This window comes from Diabrotica virgifera, chromosome 1, assembly GCF_917563875.1.
Source record: "Diabrotica virgifera virgifera chromosome 1, PGI_DIABVI_V3a".
Lineage (NCBI taxonomy): Eukaryota > Metazoa > Arthropoda > Insecta > Coleoptera > Chrysomelidae > Diabrotica > Diabrotica virgifera.
This window is the reverse complement of record NC_065443.1, coordinates 112,854,970-112,877,199: the sequence shown is the minus strand read 5'-3', so window position 1 is coordinate 112,877,199 and position 22,230 is coordinate 112,854,970. Positions and strand designations below refer to the sequence as shown.

At 32.2% G+C, this 22,230-nt stretch overlaps 2 protein-coding genes across 3 annotated transcripts; one reads left to right on the top strand and one right to left on the bottom strand.

The window, feature by feature from the left end:
• Nucleotides 1-1,320: 1,320 nt before the first annotated feature.
• On the top strand, nucleotides 1,321-17,765 carry LOC114331158 (calcium and integrin-binding protein 1). Of its 2 annotated transcripts, none has more exons than XM_050659100.1 (5): nucleotides 1,321-1,729; nucleotides 1,995-2,029; nucleotides 7,817-8,064; nucleotides 12,473-12,671; nucleotides 17,502-17,765. In XM_050659100.1, exons 1-5 carry the CDS (start codon nucleotides 1,679-1,681, stop codon nucleotides 17,521-17,523), a joined length of 555 nt encoding a protein of 184 aa, XP_050515057.1. In that variant the 5' UTR covers nucleotides 1,321-1,678; the 3' UTR covers nucleotides 17,524-17,765. The 2 variants fall into 2 exon arrangements, with proteins under 2 accessions (XP_050515057.1, XP_050515051.1); XM_050659094.1 differs by having other exon boundaries at nucleotides 17,192-17,534.
• A 190-nt stretch (nucleotides 17,766-17,955) lies between these two features.
• Nucleotides 17,956-22,206, bottom strand: LOC114331159 (oligosaccharyltransferase complex subunit ostc-A). The gene is made up of 3 exons (XM_028280643.2): nucleotides 21,802-22,206; nucleotides 18,316-18,389; nucleotides 17,956-18,258 (listed from the first exon to the last, which is right to left on the bottom strand). Exons 1-3 carry the CDS (start codon nucleotides 21,938-21,940, stop codon nucleotides 18,022-18,024), a joined length of 450 nt encoding a protein of 149 aa, XP_028136444.1. The 5' UTR covers nucleotides 21,941-22,206; the 3' UTR covers nucleotides 17,956-18,021.
• Nucleotides 22,207-22,230: the final 24 nt, after the last annotated feature.

Sequence of the window (22,230 nt, the reverse complement as noted above, 5' to 3'; positions counted from 1 at the left end):
AAAGGTCAGAAATTATTTCAATGGGCCGGCCTTTACCAAATTTAACAATTTTATCCACAGATAAGACAAAAGACAATCGACCATTTTCGAGATCGTTTAAAACAATATGGTATGAAAATCATAAATGGCTAAGCGGAAGTTATTTTAAAAATTCACTTTTCTGTTGGCCTTGTCTGTTGCTCTCAAATTTGAAGCAAAATGTTTGGGTGAGTCAGGGATATTCAGATTTGAAAAATTTATCAGCTAGTGTAAAAAAACATGAATCTTCGAAAGAACATTTAAACAATTGCTTAGGTTTAAAACGGTTAGAAAAAAATAAACAAACTATTGACAGTGCTTTAGCTGGACAAATTTCTCTATCTAATAAGATATATAATGAAGAAGTTGAAAAAGATTGAAGAAGTTGAAGAAATTGATGTTACAATTCTGTTAGTACAACAAGAACCTGCATTTCGCGGTCGTGATGAGAGCCATAATTCTTCAAACATGGGTAATTTTAAAGAAATTTTTAATTTAGTAGTTAAACGCGATCAGGAAATCCAGGATCATGTTAAAAAATAGAAGGGGTGTTCATGGGTTTGTCAAAAATAATACAAAATGATTTAATATATTGCCTTGCCGATTACGTAAAAAATGAAATTTCAACAGAAATTAATGAACGTCAATTTTTTTCTATACTAGCGGACGATACTACTGATATAACCGAAAAATCACAGTGTACTTTAACAATCCGTTTTGTTAAAAAAGTGGGTCAGGTAACAGAAAGATTTTAAGGGTTTTTTGATGTTAGCGAGAATAGATCTGCAGACGCTCTATATAGTTTAATTTCAAACGTGCTTGAGCCATATGATTACAAAAATAAATAAATTGCTCAATTTTACGATGGTGCAAGTGTAATGGCTGGCTCTTTAAACGGATTACAATCAAAAATTAAAGTAGATGCTCCAAAAGCAATTTTTACACATTGTTGCGCTCATAGATTACATTTAGTATTGCAAGACGGCTCAAAATGTATTACAAATTGTAGGATATTTTTTGTCGCCTACCCGAAGTATATGTGTAGCCTACCCGCATACTGAGGTCGCGAGCCGCCACTGTACGTTCCCGTTCCCGTTCCCGGTCAATTGTGCAGCCGCCTTAACTTTTTTCCCGTTTCCGTTCTCGTTCCCGGGCAATTGTGCAGCCGCCTTAACTCACTCACACGACATGGCAAGTATGCATTACGCAAGTGACGATTATTCGCCAAGTACACGAGTCGTTTGAGCCCGGCTTAATACAGGAATGTCAGAAATAATCTTTATTTATATTCCTTTGTTTTTGAATGCATGATTGGACAAGGCAATGTTTACGAAAGTTGGATAAAATATAAAATGAAAAATGATAAAATCCTAATCTTTTGCATTTGATTTGATATATAATATTAATCACAAATATGACTCATATTCCCATTTTCTTAATGCTAAACTGTTAATTTTTGTTAAACCTATCTTGCTCAATATTTATTCTTATTCCTTGTTTGTTCATTTAACAGCTTTATTTAAATTATAAATTCATATCAGTTTTATCGAGCAATAAAAAGAATTTACACGATTATTAAATTTAATATACATGACAGTACATAGTACATGTAGATAATACTAGACTGTAAAGACAGAGTTTAGACTAGACTAACAAAAAAATGGGACAAGCAAAAAGCCAATTCACTGATGATGAACTGCAGAATTACCAAGTAAGACAAAATATTCTTAATATTCTCCTAAGCTATTGTTCCAATTTACTATTTTTACTAGGAATTAACAACAATTTTAGTTTAAAATATGTTTAATTTGACGTTTCGATTTCCACTGTGGCAATTGTTCTCAAAATAAGGAATTTGCATTTCCCAAGTCGAAATCGAAACGTCAAAATGAACATGTTTTAAACTAAAATTGTGTTTAATTCCTAGTAAAATATTGTCAAGTGTACAAAATATAATGTGTTTAAATATTTTTTAGGATCTAACATATTTTACCAAAAAGGAAGTCTTGCAGTAAGTTGTACTCAGCAATACTTTTACTTATGGATGGCTTAGTGTGAAAACCTCGTATTTCATTGTACATAAACTTTTCAGGAGGGATTTTAAACTGAATTTCTGCATACCCCAACCTAAAAACAAAAACTCATCATCATCAGTGGTGTTACAGCTCTTTTTGAGCCAAAGCCTTCTTCAGAACAATCCTCCATTCGCCCCTATCTCTGGCAACTCTTCTCCATGCTCTAATTCCAATAGATTTTAAATCATTTTCTAGGTTGTCATGGTAACTAAGTCTCGGTCTTCCTCTTGCTCGTTGTCCTATCGCCCTCTTCGGTTAAAAACTTTTCTGACTATGGCATCTTCCTCTCATTTGATCAGTGACGGTTTAAGGCATCATGAGGCCCTAGGCGGTCATAATAAGTAGGCTCCTTTAAAGCGACCATTTACTTAAAACAAATTTACAGATATTTATGTTATTTTGGAAAGTGGTTCAACAAAAATAAATTACGACCATGTAAAAAAGATCATTTTTCTTTTTTACTTCTGTTACTTTGCTAAAGACTTAAGTAAAATAACTGCATCTGATAAATTTATAGTTGGAATTTTTAATGTTTACTAGCAGCATTAAAACGTTCTAAAATTTTGGACCACATAATGGTTAAACGCGCTATTTGAAACTTATTCATTTTCCTATATAACATTTGTACTGCTTTAACAGCATCAAATCTAACTGACCATCCAGTATACGTCTATTGTATAGTACAAACCATCTAGTAAGTCTTTACCGACATTTCTCAACAACTTGTCATTAATAGTCCATTTACTCACGGTTTTTGCTCCGAATACTCGTAGAAGAGCCGCCTGGCTTGACATGAAATTTGGCATACCCATTAACTAACATGCCAAAGAAAAAAGTGATATTGTGCTGGTGTGTTATTTTGCCCTAACGATGAGTACCACTTCTTTGGGGGTAAAAAACACGTTCAAAATAAGTGCGGAAATGGATAAACTGATTAATTCTTAGTAACTTTTGTTCTATAGAGTTTTTTCACTAAGTTAATATTTTTGGAGTTATTTGTGAGTTAATATGTTAATTTTTCAACAAAAAAATACGTTTTTAGCCGGTTTTTTGCAAATATCTTAAAAATTAAGTATTTTATCCAAAAAATATTCTTAGAAAAATATAGCGTATACAAAAGTAAGAAAATGAAGTATGTAGATCCAGTATAAGCATAGCTGGAGCTAATGAAAAATGGATTATTATTCGACAAATTTCAAATCGAATATTTCAAAGTAAATAACCAAAAATGAAGCACTTCTCGGTGAATACCCATCACAACTTCTTTAAAGTGTTAAAAAAGCTTAAATTTTGTTTTTTTTTTAGTTTCTAGTATCAAAACTAAGCCAGTTAAGCTAAAAATAATGTTGGTCCCTTTTTTTTTTCTCAAAAAATAAATCTTGAAAATCACCCCCAGTTTGTACTTATGTATATTATTATTATTTATATGATCTGTAAATTTCACTGGTTCACGGTGCTTATATTTCAAAACATTGCGGGATTTAAAATAAAACAATTTTTTTTAATTTTGAAAAAAATGTCTTTTCTTTAAATAACTTAAGTTCACTAGTATCACTAATTAGTGATACCAAAAATCTTAACAGAGTAAAAAAATATAGGTTTTGCTTTTCTAAATATGTTGGATTTTTTGTTTAACTGTAAGACAAAATTTGGTTAAGATATGGCTGTTCAAGTGACTTGTTCAAGGCCTTTCTACTACAGCACTTTTAGAAATAAGCACTTTATACCGACAAAACTTACAGAGCATATAAAAATGCATAAGTAAAGTACCATGTGAAGCGGTAACGATTAATTTCAGTTGGGATGCTAATTAATAGGTGATTTTCAGCAGTTTTTTTACCCAAAATTGGGATCAACTTTTTTTGAGTGTATCTCACTTACTTTTAATGCTAGAAACTTTTTTAAAATACAAAAGTAAAGCTTTTTCAAACAGTTCAAAAGTGCTTCATTTTTGGTTATTTCACATTGAAATATTCGATTTGAAATTGGACGAACAAGAACCTACTTTTCATTAGCTACAACTCTGCCTCTACTGGGTCTACAGACTTCACACATGCAGCACTTTTTTTCCACTTTTTTATAAACTATATTTTTACTAAGAATATTTTTTTTTCGATAAAATACTTACTTTTGAGTTATTTGGGTAAAACGTATAAAAACGTGTTTTTTTTTGTTGAAAATGAACATGTTCACTCGCAAATAACTCGAACAGTATTGACTTTGACATGTTAGCTATGTGTATGCCAAATTTCATGTCAATCCAAGCTCTTCTTTAAAATCCAAAGGTTCTTTAAGATCCGGAGGTTTGGCAATATTTTACCGTGGGCGAATCGACATGAACTATAAGACCCATCGGTTGGTAGAAATTGAAAAAAAAAACAAGTAGTTCTTGAACCATACCAAAATAATTAACAGCTTCTAAGCAAAATTTATTACCAAATTGAGGGAATGATTAGAACATGGAATATAAAATTCCGTTGGAGGTAACTGCTTAATTTTGGCTTGAAGTCAGTTGTGTTTTCCTGACATATTTAAAAGAAGACAAAACAAAAAACTGAGTTTGATTGGTAATCATAAATTAACCATTCTCTTTTTTTCTTTGTCTCCGTTAGCCCATTTGATTTATTTAACATTTCACATTTTCTTAAAATTGTTTTGCTTAAATAATTCAATATTAATTAATGCATTTGACTGAAATAAAACGCGGGCCCTTAGCGGCCGCCTAGTTCGCCTAATGGTTAATCCGGCCCTTCATTTGATTACATGACGTATCCATCCAAGGCGTGCTACCTTAATGAATTTTACAACGTCGGGTTCTCCAATACTTCTATACAACTCTTCTTTTAATTTCTTCACTGACATTGTTATCTTTAGTTAGCAGAGAGCCTAAGTATATGAAGGTGTCGACACCTTCCAGTTCTAGGTCCTCAATTACATATTATTTTTTTAGGTGTCGTGTTGCTTGACCTAGTGCAACACATATATTTGGTCTTTTAAACATTTATACTCTCTGGTCCAAAACTAACCGGCCACCTTAAAAATGGGTCATTTTTGATGTCTTATATCTCCTAAACCTGTCGTCCGATTTAAGTGATTTTTGTAATATGTTATAGCTTTATTCCTTGACAATATCGCTATAATATTATTGTTGCTAAACAGGTAAATTTTCATTGTATACCGGGTGTACGAATCAAACTGTGTTTTTTTCTTAAAGTTTGGATCACCCTGTGGAATATTCTAGCATTTGTAGAATACTGAAATTAAAACCCAACTATAGCCTCATGCTTTCTCAACATTTTGTTTTTTGATTCATTCGCTTATGTTTGATAATAAAAAAAACAGGTGCTTTAACAACTAGACATGTTTTTTATCAATACAGGGTGTTTTTAGAAAATTTGCGCAAAATTTAAGGGATAATTCTGCATGAAAAAATAATGACAGTTTGCTTTATAAACTTATGTCCGCAAATGCTTCGTTTCCGAGATAGGAGGTGTTGAAATTTTTCTGACTAACTGACGATTTATTTATTGCTTTAAAACCGGTTGAGATATGCAAATGCGATTTGGTGGATTTTAAGACGTAGTTATTGCACATTTTTTTGGCATACAATTAAGCTTTTAATATTCACCATTGGCGGCATACAGGTAATATGGGCCATCATATTACCCGTATGCGCGCCAATGGTGAATATTACATTTTTAATTGTATGTCAAAAAATATGCAATAACTACTTCATAAAACCCATCCAATTGCATTTGCATATCTCAACCGGTTTTAAAGCAATAAATAAATCGTCAGTTTGTCAAAAAAATTTCAACACCCCCTATCTCGGAAACGAAGCATTTGCGGACATAAGTTTATAAAGCAAACTGTCATTATTTTTTCATGCAGAATTACCCCTTAAACTTTGCCAAAATTTTTTAAAAACACCCTGTATTTATAAAAAAATGTCTAGTTGTTAAATCATCTAACTTTTTTATTATCCAACATAAGCGAATCAATCAAAAAAAGAAATGTTGAGAAAGCATGAGGCTATACTTAGGTTTTAATTTCAGTATTCTACAAATACCAGAATATTCCACAGGGTGATGCAAACTTTAAGAAAAAAACACTGTTTGATTCGTATACCCGGTATACAATGAAAATTTACCTGTTTAGCAACAATATTATTATAATGATATCGACAAGGAAAAGGTTATAACATATTAAAAAAATCACTTAAATCGGACAACAGGTTTAGGAGATATGACATCAAAAATGACACATTTTTAAGGTGGCCGGTTAATTTTGGCCCAGAGTGTAGTTAGTCCCATTCTCTGTGCAGTTGCTCTTAACGACTGATATGCTTCAGTCAGAGATTCTGTGGACATACCTATGATGTTTATGTCATCTGCGTATCCGACAATTTGTACTGATTTGTTAAAGATAGTACCATTCGTATTAATCTGGGAATTATTTCTTCTAATGCCAGGTTAAATAAGAGACACGATAGTCCATCACCCTGTCTTAGTCTATTTTTGCAATGGAAGGGTCTTGAGAAATCGTTTTGTATTTTTACCATGCTCTCTGTTCCTGTGAGTGTAAGTTCAGTTAATTGGACAAGATAAAGCGGTATTTGAAATTCTACCGTAGCAAGTAGAAGTTTACCTCTATTAACTGAGTCGTATGTGGCTTTGAAGTCCACGAATATGTTGTGGGTGTCGACGCCGAACTCTAGGGTTTTTTCAAGGATCTGTTTCACTGTAAATATCTGGTCTGTTGTTGATTTATTAGGACGGAAACCGCACTGATATCCTCCCACTATTTGTTCAGTGTAGGGGAGGAGTCTTTTGTACAATGCGTTGGACAACACTTTATATGCCATATTGAGTAGAGTGATGCCTCTATAATTATCACACACCATCATGTCTCCCCTTTTGCGTAGAGGACACAGTACACCTAACTTCCAGTCTGTGGGTGTTTCTTTCTGTTGCCAGATTGCAGTTATCAGTTATGCATGTGTTTCAAGAGGGTGTCGCCACCGTTTTTGAAAAGTTCGGCAGGGAGATTATCCGAACCGGGGGCTTTATTATTTTTCAGTGTTAAGATGGCTTCTCTAATTTCTTCTTCGGTGGGGAGTGGCTGCCAATCATCTTCATTCTCTTGAAACATGGGATCATCCATCTCGCCATCTTCATGGTTGCCACTAAGCAGTTCTTCAAAATGGTTCGCCCATCTGTTTAGTATCTGTTCCTTGTTACTAATTATAGAGCCGTCCCTATCTTTACAGGCTATTATTCTCGATTTGAATTCTTTTCTGCAGCTGTTTATCTGTTGGTAGAGTTTTCGTGAGTCTTTTCCATTGTGGTAGTTAACAATTTCGTTTAGAGCGTGTTCGTATTGTTCTTTCTTTTTTTCTTCCAAACATTCTCTTTTCTTCTCTTCTAAGATTTTCATAATCTTTCAGAGTTGATCTCATTCTGCACTGCTGGAGTCTCTTATATGCTTCATTTTTTGTTGGTTAATATGTCTACACTCTTCGTCGAACCAATCTTCGTTTTTTCTGGTCTTGATAGGTTTTAATATGGTTTAAACAAAAAACTATCTTTACATATTTTTGATTCTGAGCATATTAAGATCATTTCACAAAGTTCCTTCTGTAAAATGAGGTACAAGTTTTTAACATTAAGCCATCGTTACACTGTGCTCATACCGTTTTATTTCTAAATCAAATATAATTTTAGTGCTCATCAGAAGTTTAAAGCTCTGGCCCCAGAGAAAGTAGGCCATAATAAAAATGCCAAACTACCCATGGAAAAAATTTTATTATATCCCGAACTGAGTGTGAATCCATTTGGAGAGCGCATATGTAAAGTTTTCAGCTCAAATCATGATGGCCATTGCACTTTTGAAGATTTTTTGGATATGATGTCAGTGTTTAGCGAAACAGCTCCGAAATCTGTAAAAGCTGAACATGCTTTTCGTATATTTGGTAATAATATGTTCTAAATGATTTATTTTTATTTGGAAATATGTTTACACCAAGTAATCAGTAAAAAACTATTTTGTATTAGTTAACATTTAAATTGTAATTAGGATTTATAAACTCCATCTATATTTTCGTCATCCATATGGTACCTAACTTGCCTATTTTATGTAAGCAAAATTACACTATAATATAAATACATTGTTCTTTCTCCTTTTGCTTCTAGAAATTCTCTAGAACCTTCCTAGATTTCTAGATAAGCCATAGACAGTTTTATTTCTTAGTACAGAGGTTCCATTTCTTTTTTCTAATTTTAGAAAAAAATGTATTAGATTTTTTTCTTAAATAAGTCTAAGGATAGAAACAAAGGCTTAGCCTTGGTTTCCCTCTGTATACTTCAGCTCCTTCATCAGTTTAAGAGCCATCAGTATACCAGCATTGATCTGCCATTATGAGGTTTGTGTTATTCGACTCCCATTCGTCTCTTCATAGAAAAATGATGGCAAACAACTTTTTAAAATTATATTTAGGTTGGATTGCATCTGTACCAAGTCCAACTCTAGGTGATTTTTGATTATCTCTCCAGATTTGATCCTGCAATCCTTTTGCCCTGCTTCCTGGCATCTTACCCAGCCTTTGTATGCCCCTAGCTTGGCCTCTTTCTCCATCCATAGATGTAATGGAGGGATGTCAAGCATGACCTCCATGAACATGGACCTTCAATCATAGTCATAGGTCTGACTACCACAGCCAGTACATCAGTTTGGGTTTCATACGCCATGTTTTCACACAGATTTATCGAGAAAAGAGAAAAATTGATAGTGATTTTAATAACATACTGTCACTGTCGGAATGAGTAGATAAATTTTAAACATCTTTTGGCCGGTTTCACCAACGACAAATAGTAGTTTATTCGATGAATAAAGTTATTCGACCAATAAACTGACATACATACATACATCTATGTTTCACTGACGTCAAATAATATTTTATTTATTTAATTATCAAATAATTATTTACTTTTCGAATAAATTGACAAGTTATCTCGCTCTAAACATATATAACAAAAAAAATTATTCGTCAGTAGTTTTAAAGTATCAAAATTGTATTGAGACACAAAAAAAATGTAATCGACTAATAAATTTTATTCGATGAATAGGTAACTATTCATTGATTTATTTGTTGTTGGCGAAACTGGCTCTAAAACAGTTAAAATACAATTTTAAATGTTTATTAAGAAATTTGAGTAGCAGCTTTATAGATAACCACTTGCCTATTTTAACAATCGTATTAGGTATCCTACTGTTACGGTCGGTTTCATAATCAGTTAAAGTGGACTTTCAATTTTAAGTTGGTACCTTTATCAATGCAATTCATATGGGTAAGTGTCAAATGTAAAGTGAACTTTAGTTAATGTTCACTTTAAGTTGATTATGAAACCGGGCGTTAAACACTTCCATATAGTACAGTTAAAATTATTATACGATAAATATTAGATACGCAAGAGAAATTAAACTTTTCTTCTACTCAAAAAAAGCAAGTTCATTAGCGGAACCGAATTCAAAATTATTTCGCACATTATATATGAAGCATTAGGTATTTGGTTAAAATATCTTTTTTTGGTGGTAAAAAATGACTATTGTTTGACTAGTGTGGTATTTGTTTGAATCTGCCGATGGACATTACACAACAATAGGTACTATATATATAGTAGTACTATATAGTAGTATTATTCCACTATATAGTGGAATAATAAGCAATGTTGCCGATTTTAGCACTTCCTTCATTGTGGTACCTATATCTTAGTGGCGACGCGTGACTTTTTATAAAGTGTTACCAAAACCAGAAGTATTTTATAAATATTTTTATATATACAGTGTTCCCATACATCAAAGTTTGTCCGACTAGACACCGTGAATTTTCAGCTTGCTATTAATCAACTTTTTTTTGGTACGCGCGATCCAGGTCTATTATAAAAATAGATGAAATACAGAAATAAAATTAAAAATTTAAGAAATTATATAAAGTATCTACAAACTAAAAACATATTTGTTGTTTTTAGGTAAAATATGTATTATATTACCTTTATACTTTATTTATTAAAAAATCCAAATTGTAGGTATAATTAGTATACTAATCAGTACATTTATTTGTCATTTTTAGCCTAAAATATTAAATAATTTTTATTTTATTGATTATACACTACAATGTACTGTATAATCAATATTATTATATGTCATATAATAATGTTGTTGTTAATTAATACATTTCGACAAGTAATTAAAATCGATTAATATGATTTATATAGGATAAAAAGGTATAGATATGTTATCTGTATAGTAAGCAAGTACAGTTACAAGTTATAAACTAATAATTAATAATGCATATTATGCAATAATCGAATCCAAAGGGCCGGTACGGTTAACTAACCGGAGTTTAATCGAGAAAATACCGGCCCTAAGAATAACAGACTTCATAAATGGAATTATAATTATTACCTATAATTATAATAATAATTAAAATTGCATCTGAAAAGTCTGATATTCTTACGGTCGGTATTTTCTGTCCCGATTAGCTAACCGGGACATAAAGTACCTACCGGCCCTTACCTAGCCGTGTCACCAAATTAAAATTTGGTAACACGAATACTAATCCACAGCGGCTTAAGAGCCGTCGTGCCCGCAAAATTTTCAGAGACGATTCAGTCCTGACCGATAAAGATCCTACCATCGTTGCCACTTACAGAAGTGGTAAATAACGGCGTGGCGCACGGTAAGGGCACAGTATAAAGAGGGAACCTCTATACAGGGTGTCCCGAAAAGATTGGTCATAAATTATACCACAGATTCTGGGGCCAAAAATAGGTTGATTGAACCTCACTTACCTATATACAATATTGCACACAAAAAAAGTTACAGCCCTTTGAAGTTACAAAATGAAAATCGATTTTTTTTCATATATCGAAAACTCTCAAAGATTTTTTATTGAAAATGGACATGTGACATTTATATGGCAGCAACATCTTAAAAAAAAATTTAAGTAAAATTTGTGCACCCCATAACAATTTTATGGGGGTTTTGTTCCCTTAAGCCCCCCCAAACTTTTGTGAACGTTCCAATTAAATTATTATTGTGGCACCATTAGTTAAACACATTATTTTTAAAACTTTTTTGCCTCTTAGTACTTTCTCAATAAGCCAGTGTTTATCGAGATATTTTGAATATTTGTCGAATCCACCACATATTTGTATATGGTTAAGTACGATTATAGAGACCTGTTAATAATCTGAAAATTTATTTATAATTTACATTTTTAGGTGTATTTTGAAAAAGAAGCTACATCTCGATAAAAGGTGACTTATGAACAAAAGACTGAGAGGCAAAAGTTTTAAAAATACTGTGTTTAACTAATGGTACCACAATAATACTTTAATTGGAACGTACACAATCATTTGGGGGGTTTAAAGGAACAAACCCCCCATACAATTTTTACGTAAATATATTGAAAAAGAAGCCGCATCTCAATAAAAACTGACTTATCGAAAAAATACTAGGTGGCAAAAAACTTTTAAAAACGTTGTGTTTAACTAATGGTACCACAATAATGAATTAATTGGAACGTACAAAAAAGTTTGGGGGGGTTTAAGGGAACAAAATCCCCATAAATTTTTTATGAAGTGGACAAATTTCACTAAAATTTTGTTTCAAGATGTTCCTGCAATAAGAGTGATACATGTCCATTTTCAATAAAAAATCTCTAATAGTTTTCGATATATTGAAAAAAATCGATTTTCATTTTGTAACTTCAAAGGGCTATAACTTTTTTTATGAGCACATTTGTACTAAAGTAAGTTAGGTTAAATCGATCTATTTTTGACCCCAGAATGTGTGGTATAATTTATGACCATTCTTTTCGGGACACCCTGTATACTGTGGTAAGGGCGTATTATAATAACGTGCAACCGATTTTACATAAACTCGCTGATATTTTCGTGCTTCAAGTTGGCTATTTTACTGAATTAGGTAGATACTATTAACAAACATTTCTATTTTTAAAAAATGTAAATGGAATTATTTCATAGAAGTCATAAAATATTTATTTGCAAATTTTAACTGTTACCAATGGTAACAATGGTTACATGGACGCTTCGCCAGTGCTATATCTAATTAAAAAGTAAACACTCTGTATTAATGTGATATTCTATAGTATAGACACCTGTGTTTTTTTTGAGTATCTAAAATTTGCGAAAGTTGATAAATTTTATATGCCACTGCCTAAGTAGATATATCCCTGAAAATAATGTATCTACTACTGTCTGAATACTAATATGTATTTGCATTTGAAATAAATTTTAGCACTAGTTTTTATTTTAACAATTTTAATTAAAATTTTTAATATTTGAATTAATTTTTAGATTTTGATGGTGACGATATGTTGGGTAAATCGGATTTACAAGAAGTGATTAGAACATTAACTGGTGAATATAAACTTACTGATGCGGAAATCGACACGTTGATTGAAAATATTTTGGAAGAAGCTGACTTTGACGACGATAGGTCTCTTTCGTTCGCAGAATTTGAACATATAACTGATAAATCGTCTGATTTTTTAAGGTGAATATTATTGATCGCTTATAACTTGCAAATCTCATTGTATTTTTATGTTATACGCATACAAAACAAAAACACTAACATGACAACAGCAAGGGGAAATATAAATCAAATTAGAATAGATGACGATGAGCAGTAAAAAGCTTATCGTAATTGTGATGGATCTGACAAAGTAAACTTGAGTTGTTTTGACAAAACCCAATTCATGAATTTTGGTTATTGTAACCGCCGCGCCGATTTGTAGAAAAGCCTTTCCTATTTACCAGGAGAGATCATTTCTCTTTGATTTTGTCATAATAATACAACCACATCCTAAAATCCAGTTGCTATAACCTTTATCGTTGACAATTCTCTTTTTGTCATCTTTGATAGCAGAGAATTTATGTGTCCATAGTTTGAACTGTCCTTTGTTCCGTTTACACCATTGATAACTACAGAGCAAATTCTAGCATACAGAGCAAGTGGTCGGGACGCATATTTACAGATGCTAGCGTGTGTAGACACCAGGGTGTTGAAATCAGCTAGGGTTTGGAAAAACAGTACATTTACAGATGCTAGCGCGTGTTGACACCACGGTGTGCCACGGTGTTGAAATCAGTTAGGGTTTGGAGAAACAGTACGTTTACAGATGCTAGCGTGTGTTGACACTATGGTGCTGAAATCAGTTAGGGTTTGGAAAAACAGTACGTTTACAGATGCTAGCGTGTGTTGACACTAGGGTGTTGAAATCAGCTAGGGTTTGGAAAAACAGTACATTTACAAATACTAACAGATTTGGACACCAGAGTGTTGAAAGTAGCTAGCTTTTTTAGTGGTTATACATGCATATATGCTAACGGCTATTGACACTGATTTTATATACCTACTGATGTGGAAAAATATTTAAGTGATTTAGGTATTAATAAATAATTAAACGTTGTTGGGATATAAACAATAATATATTAACACAAAAGAACAACATACAAAATAATGTTTTTCTTAGGCTATTTCCTTGTGGCATTTTTATAATTAACTATTTAGATAGGAAAAACTGGGAAACAGGTCACAATTAAATTGAAAAAAATAATTTTATTAACGTTTCGATGCCCAAATCGGGTCTCGTTGTCAAAATACAAAATACTACTAAATTAAACAAAAATGTTGCTTAGTAAAAAATTCTTGTAATAATTTATTAATCTGACTCATTTATATTGGCAAGGCTATAGTAATTTTGTTAATGGCAGCTCGGTAAAGGGATGCAGAGGATCTGTTAAACCATTCTCACAGGTGTCTAAGCCATGACGGTCTTATTCGACCTGGCCTTTCTTCTTCCGTATACCTTGGCTTGTATTATTAAATGGAGTATATTACACAGACTGAGTTTTATATATGGAAAGCCTCAATTATCTCGGAAACGGCATGCACGATTTTTTATAGATTTTGGTGACAAAGGGTTTTCTAATGCGGCCGATATAATAGTGACAATTACATTGTTGTCAGAACTTCCATTTTTCTGTAAATCTAATGAATTTTCTTTTTTCAAATGGAACACCCTGTATATTTTTGCGTTTTGAAGTCCTTAAGAAATGCTAATTATTTTTCGTGTTATATTCCCTATATCTAAATACCACAATTTCGTAGTGATTTAGCTACATTTAATAAAAAAAATTTAAACAAATTAAAAAAAATCAATTTTTTCAACCCGGGTACATTATTTTAGGTTCTTTTGATCATTGGAAACAAAAAAGGTCTTTTGTAATTTTTCTTTAAAGTTAATATTTTTGAGTTATAAACAATTTAAACATGAAAAAGACGAAAAATATTTCATACCTTCTTCTTCCATTCAAGAATCGTATTTTAAATGTTACATACCTCCTTCATCCACTATAATATCTCTTATTAAGCTTTTTAGAGATACAGTATAAGTGTCATATGATAGTTAAGTTACATACCACCTTCATTCACTAAGAAACTCAAAATTTTAGAAAATGTTACATACCCCCTTCTTCCACTTAGGTCTTCATAGTATATTATTCAACGAGCATGCATTGATAGGCAGCTACTACTCACGATGAAGTTTGCGGTACGAGCCGAAGGCGAGTGATCAGAGTGAGTAATTGCCATTACATGAGAGTAGAATACTATACTTTTTCTACGACCTTTTTTTTTATTTTAATTAGTAAAAAAATAATATTTTCAGATAGGTACTCGAGATTAAAATTATAATATACAAAAATAAATGTTGCTTTATAAAATAAAAAAAACGGCAAATACTGTCTTATGTATTGTAAAAATACAACAAGAAATAGTCAATTCAAGTTCTATTCGTTTATAAAAATTTTAAGCACTTTGTACCTATTGTCAATGTAATAAATAAGAAATGGCTATTATTGGTGGACGTATGTTATAAAGTTATAATGTACGTTTTTAAATTTAACTATATAATATAATATAATAATATAACTATGTTGTAATATATTTAAGACAATATAACTTTATAAAATAAACACAATAAGTGTAAGTTATAAATTCCAATAAACACAGCAAATGCGCTAATGTCACTCTCACTAAAAATGATAAAGGTCAAAATTCATACATATTAAACAAGGTATAAACGTAAAAGTATACTCAACCATTGTTACATTTTTTATAATTCTGTATAATTTTAATCTCGAGTAGTTGATAATCATGTTTTTACTAATTAAATAAAAAAGGTCGTAGAAAAAGTATAGGATTATACTCGCACGTAATGGCTATAATTCACTCTGATGAATTACGACACTCGTCTTCAGCTCGTGCCGCAAACTTCATCATCGTGAGTAATAGCCATCATTACATGATGAAGCTCGTTGAATAATATACTATTATCTGCGGTTTATATACAACTAATATACTAAAAGTGTCATGCACTACTTGAACCTTACTTCAGCCCGTGAGTAATGACCCGTGAGTAATGAAGTAGTCCTCACAGGTAAAGTCGGTGTTATTATCTATTCATATTTCCCATCTAAATAGTTAATTATTATAAAAATGCCACAAGGAGATAGCCTCAGAACAACATTATTTTTTAAGTTGTTCTTTTGTGTTAATATATTAATGTTTATATCCCAACAACGTTTAATTATTTATTAATACCTGCTAAATCACTTAAATATTTTTCCACAGCAGTAGGTATATAAAATCAATGTCAATAGCCGTTAGCATCTATGTATGTATAACCACTAAAAAAGCAAGCTGGTTTCAACACTCTGGTGTCCAAATCTGTTAATATTTGTAAATGTACAGTTTTTCCAAACCCTAACTGATTTCAACACCCTAGTGCCCTAGTGTGAACACACGCTAGCATCTGTAAACGTACTATTTTTCCAAAACCGAGGCAACAAAAGGAAAAAAAAAGAAGCAGAAACCTGATGAGAAACATCACAGAGAACCAACCTAACGCTAAAGGGCATGGATCTGCTCATTAATCTAATATTATTTTTTATAATTAACTATTTGGATGGGAAATAAGCCACAATTATAGGTTTGTTCGTAGTACGATCCAATCGATCAGCAACCGTTGCCAACCGTCAGACGCAAGCGCGTTCGTAGTCTACGAACTCGAACTGTTAACTGCGCAGCGCTAACTGTTAACTACGCATGCGTCTGATGGTTGGCAACGGTTGCTGATCGATTGGATCGTACTACGAACAAACCTTATATTAAAAAAAAAAAATTTTATTAACGTTTCGACGCCCAAATGGGGTGTCGTTGTCAAAATACAAAATACTACTAAATTAATGAAAATTGAAGTTGCTTAGTAAAAAATACTTTAACATGTATAATATATGTTTGAATTGCCGATATAAATGAGTCAGATTAAATAAATTATTAGAAGAATTTTTTACTAAGCAACAAAATTTTTGTTTAATTTAGTAGTATTTTGTATTTTGACGACACCCGATTTGGGCGTCGAAACGTTAACAAAAATTATTTTTTTCAATTTAATTGTGGGTTATTTCCCAACTAAATAGTTAATTATAAAAATGCCACAAGGAAATAGCTTCAGAATAACATTATTTTTTATGATGTTCGTTTGTGTTAATTTATTATTGCTTATATCCCAACAACGTTTAATTACTTATTAATACCTAAATCACTTAAATATTTTTCCACACCAGTAGCTATATAAATTCAGTGTCAATAGCCGTTAGCATCTATGCATGTATAACCACTAAAAAAGCTAGCTGGTTTCAACACTCTGGTGTCCAAATCTGTTAGTATTTGTAAATGTACTGTTTTTCCAAACCCTAACTGATTTCAGCACCATAGTGTCAACACACGCTAGCATATGTAAACGTACTGTTTCTCCAAACCCTAACTGATTTCAACACCGCGGCACACCGTGGTGTCAACACGCGCTAGCATCTGTAAGTGTACTGTTTTTCCAAACCCTAGCTGATTTCAACACCCTGGTGTCTACACACGCTAGCATGTGTAAATATGCGGTCGGGACCGACAATGAAAATCTTAACATTAGACTTTAGCCAAAACTTTACTTTTAGCGCTCCATCAACACCTGGTAGACCGTTTATTTACCACCATATCATGGACGAGAACTTACCTACACAGAATATTAGAGAGCTCCTGCTAAGTTCAGAGCTCCCCTGCTCATTCTCTCAGACTGGCTCGGTATTTAACCCAATAGGAGATGATTCTACAGAATTATAAAAAAGATTAATCAGAATTCAAGCCATCTCCGTGGTTCCCACAATTCTCTTTGTTATATATGTTCGACATATTTATTTACATTTAGCAATAGACATTTACATTTTGATAAAACTTTTAAGCATAAATATTTCCTTTTTTTTTCAGTGCATTCAGGATCCGTTTGTAATTCAAGAAAAAGATGTATCGTGTATCATAATTTTTACTATATATTAATTAATACATACGATAAACCCTTACAAACTTAAGTGATTGTCTGATTTGAAGATAATAATTATTGCTTGGATAAGTCGAAGTCTAGCAAGTATTATTTAGAGTTTGCATTGGAACCCAGTATTTTTTAAGTCAAATTTAATTGTACAGTATTAATGTTTTTTTAGATTATATAATAAAAATATAAACATTGATAAAGATATTTTATTTTATGCTTTCACCTGCTTTTCATACATATTATTTGCATGTGATAAATGTTTAAAGGAACTTCTTGAGCTAGGTAGCCAATATGTTCGTGAACCTCTTGCGCTCTTGCAACTGCTCAACATAATGAATAGATTTCTGCACCGTTGCATGCTCTGGGAAAATACCACAAATAATATCAATATTTCAGATCTTTCTTTTATTGTAAGGTACAAAAATGAGAATAATAATACATTGCATTAAAGCATATTTATGACTGAAGATACCCAGGTAATTTCATCCTCATGAATATCCAAGTAGTGAAAAATGAAACCAAGACACAAATGAAGCCAACAGTAGTTAATAATAGTCTGTTTAGTTTCGGAGTACTTGTAGTGTGTATGTGGTCCAGTACAATAAATCCTAATCCTCCCAACGAGAAAAGAAAACTTGAAGCCAGGCCTTCCATTATGTATTGGCCATTAACCCTATATGGCATAAAAGCAACCTAAAAAGTAATTTGTGAATATAATTTTTTATTGGCTATTAATAACAAATATATTACAGGCCTAGAATGTCCATGTTCGTCAGTTGTTGATCCAACACTCGGAGGCTCAACTATCACATCATAAATGATTCCTAAAATAATATTATTGTAAACTTTTTGTCAGTAGGCGAGGCAATGAAGCAATAAACCTACCAAAGTTTTGCAGTTAGATGCATCTTAAGGCGCATTCTCACGGTTCGATTTTAGTTAACTAACTAAAATTGGTCAAGTTTTTGTTCACACATTTCAAACAAAATTGAAGCAATTAGCTTTAAGGGGGGGGGGGGTATGGTTTGAAATATTTAATTTTTTTTTATTATTTCAAATAAAAGTGCATACTTTCAAGAATACTCTCGGAAAATTTCAGATTGATCGGAGTAAAATTACCCGAGATACAGAGTGTTGAATATTCCTACCTTCGACACGCTTTGCCGCGGCTTCGCGCCAGCACGCTTGAGCGTAGTGAGAAACGTTAAACAACTGTTCGCCTTATCTTTTGTAGATTACTCCGCAATTCCAAAAACATATTCCAATGTTCATCACTTTACGATTTTGCAGACAAATTATGGCACAAAACAGAGAAATCTATCGTTTGATGGTCGCCAACCTTCGGTAGAAGACGGCACATATAGAAGAAGAAGACAGATTATAAGAAGATGAAGATGCAGTTGTCAAAACTTTAAACGCATTTTTCTCAAAACTGCTTTTTCAAATGAGGTGGACATTGTAACTGAAAAGCTACTTGACCGATCTACCTGAAATTTTGCAGATTTTCTTTAGACATTTCGTGAGGTAACAACGCCGAGATATTTTTCGTTTTGTGCTTATTTTTTGTTCAACAATATTAAATCTGTTGGTTTTCATAAAATTTTTATCAAAAATTTCGTATTTTTGATTTCTGAGTGATACCAAAAATCATTAAAAATAAAAAAAACTCGATGTTGTTACCTCATGAAACTCATAAGCTAATTAAATCTTTTTGAATTTTTTGTTTCGTATGATCCAGTGATGAGTTCTGATGTCCACCGCAAAATCCATTTTTTTGAGCTGCCTGCCAAAATTTGTCACCAATGGCTTATTTTTCAATATTTTGGATTGAATTTTTTTTAAATATTCTTTGAATGGTACTTAATATGTTTATTTAATTTAAAAATAAAATAATTCTACCATAGCTTTGAAAAAAATTCACAAAAATGTGCTTGATATGTTGATTTCAAACCATACCCCCCCCCCTTAATAAAATGGCGCCCAGTGTAGTTATACGTAAAAGTATATGGGCCATTCCATGAACATACGCCTGTTTTGGATTACTTCGACAACGAATATTTTACTGTGCAACATAAGAAGTACGAAAGTAAATGGCGCTAATAAATATTCCAATAAACAACAATGTAATTTGCAATTTACTTTCGTTCTTCTTATTTTGCACAGTAAAATATTCGTTGTCGATATAATCCAAAACAGGCATATGTTCGTGGAATAGGGTATACATATTACTAGTACTTTACTAATTAAGCAACTCATGAAAATCATGTTAAGACGGAATAAAGAACAAAAAACTTCATTTCTGGATATGAAATTGGATTAAAACAAGAAATGAATGCGGTGTTTCCGAAACTTGCTTTGAAGGATAGAGAAGGATATAAAAATCATATAACACTTTCAGGTCACTTTAAACTCATTTTGTTGATTTGAATGAAGGATAACTTTTTACGCAAACTGACAAGATAATAGAGATTCAAGTCGACCAACAAATGTTCATACACTTCAAACACGATTCAACTCCTCTGAAAAATGTCGAGAAAATGCAGAAATTTTGTTGAATCAACAAAAGTTGACCAATTAAAATTGAAACATATGTTCTCGCAGCTATTTTCGTTCGAACTGTGAGAATGGGCCTTTACTGAAACTTGTTGCATTCAATTCTAAGAGCTTTAAGAAACTCCGTGAACTAAAGTTATGATGAAATTAAAATTGCAATACTGAACAAGGAAAATGCATTGATGCTTTAGATAGGGCTTCTCTGAAATTGAGGGGCTCGGTAGTAAACAATGGTAAGGGACAAATTTTGATTTTTCGCGAAATAGTATGTAAAAGATGGCAAGGGACATGGCAAAGCAGAAAATTTTACTTAGTTTATCCTCCTAATAATAGATGGAACCAAATTAATTTCTTAAAATTTGGTAAGGGACATGCATAAGCATGAAAATAATGTTATGTGTCCATGATAATGCAGGTTGTTCAAATCTAAATGGCTTTTTTGCTGTTAACAGTGACCATTCTGACAGCTACTATGATTGCAACTCAGATAAAGATCCTGAATTTCAAGTATTTAGTGAAGTGGTCAAGTCTCTACAAAGAAGACAATTTCTTTATATTCTTAGAATAAATGTTCGCAAGTAAAAAATGGTAAGGGATGTACTTAACATTGTTTACATCCACGTTCACTTTCCATAAAAACTTAACATTTTTTACTTGCAAACATGAAAATAAAGTCTCTCCAGCGCTACATTATTATTTTTATTAAACGTTTTAGAAAACCTGAAAGATGTAAAATCATTTTGGGAATTGATTCCAGCTGTTTACCACAAATGGTATCAAACTTTAAAATGAATTACTAGTACCTACCAAATTATGTTAAGTCAACACCACTTAACACGTTACGTTAAACTATTTCAAATATTTTAGGTAAACAATGTTAAGTTGTAGTTCATATTTTCATACTTTTCTAATTAATCGTTATAAAAAAATATTTGGTTTTTCATATTTTGCCTACGTATTAACAACATATTCAGCTAGTTTTAACATGCTTCATACTCATATTTTTTAATAAAAAATATAACAATATTTTTTTCAAAATTCAACACTTCATAACTCAAAACTTCTTTACTGCCCCTTACCATTTTTTACTGCCAGACCCCTCAATTTATAAAAATTGGGTACAAATTCTAAGCAAACTCATTACTTGGGGGATTTTGGGGTGACTCATCACGAATATCATGCGGCAATGTTCTCTGAGACACCTGGTGTCCAGTTTGTGCCTCATCTCCTGCAGTTTTGTGGAAATTCGATACAAAATCAGTGCAAACTCGTTACTCTGAGGCTTTTGGGATAGCTGAACACGAATATACTAGAGCTTTGTAGGGATTTGATACAGAATCGGAAGGTTTTTGGGGTTGTTAAACACGAATATCATATCGGCAATGGTCTCCAAGACACCTGGTGCTTAGGATGAGCACCAGTCTCATCGCCTCTGTCACTTTCGTATTGGGCCACTACATAAAGATCCCTATTTAATTCCACAGGTTATGAACGCCTGGAGGCGTCGATGGCACCTGACTCACGCACGCAAAACGCCTTTTGGCGTCAGGTGGCAGCGAATGTGTTAAGGCTCTTATGAATCGAATGTAGTTTGGTTGGGATGCATTCAACTGCAAAAATTTGGTAGGTGTTGGGCGTTTTACTGCTTCATTGCTACGCCTACAATGAAATATTTATATTTACCTCCTGTGACAAGAAAATATGAAACTAATACTATAGAGAACACAGTCATGGCAGAGGGCTGTTTCACCCAGGAAGGTTTTTTAATTCTCATCTGAGGTATTTCCAAAATTGTAAACGGTAACGTAAAAAATTGCTCCATCTTGATTACTTAGTAGATAGGTTGTAGAAGAACTATTTGCTATTATAAAAACAGTATAAAAATTTGTTGATTGTTGGCAATCTAAAATCTAAACTAACCTATAAAAGTCACTGTCACTGAATATGAAATCCGGCTTCTACTTCTTTTTATTTTTAGCGTAAGTTTATTATATAAATTAATATTTCCATTAAATTTGTATTGTTTTCACTCTACATTTGTGTTGTAAAACCTTTAAGAATTAATATTAATTTATCTTTTTCTTTTCATTTTTTAAATCCTTTGTGTTTTGC

What these genes read in the sequence shown, in the direction of transcription:
- LOC114331158 (XM_050659094.1), top strand. Translation starts at nt 1,679, where the DNA reads ATGGGACAAGCAAAAAGCCAATTCACTGATGATGAACTGCAGAATTAC. An exon ending in ATGAACTGCAGAATTACCAA is followed by an intron (nt 1,730 to 1,994) that starts GTAAGACAAAAT and finishes AATATTTTTTAG; the next exon opens with GATCTAACATATTTTACCAA. An exon ending in AAATCGTCTGATTTTTTAAG is followed by an intron (nt 12,672 to 17,191) that starts GTGAATATTATT and finishes CTTTACTTTTAG; the next exon opens with CGCTCCATCAACACCTGGTA.
- LOC114331159 (XM_028280643.2), bottom strand. Translation starts at nt 21,940, where the DNA reads ATGGAGCAATTTTTTACGTTACCGTTTACAATTTTGGAAATACCTCAG. An exon ending in ATATTTTCTTGTCACAGGAG is followed by an intron (nt 18,390 to 21,801) that starts GTAAATATAAAT and finishes ATATTATTTTAG; the next exon opens with GAATCATTTATGATGTGATA. An exon ending in AACATGGACATTCTAGGCCT is followed by an intron (nt 18,259 to 18,315) that starts GTAATATATTTG and finishes ATTACTTTTTAG; the next exon opens with GTTGCTTTTATGCCATATAG.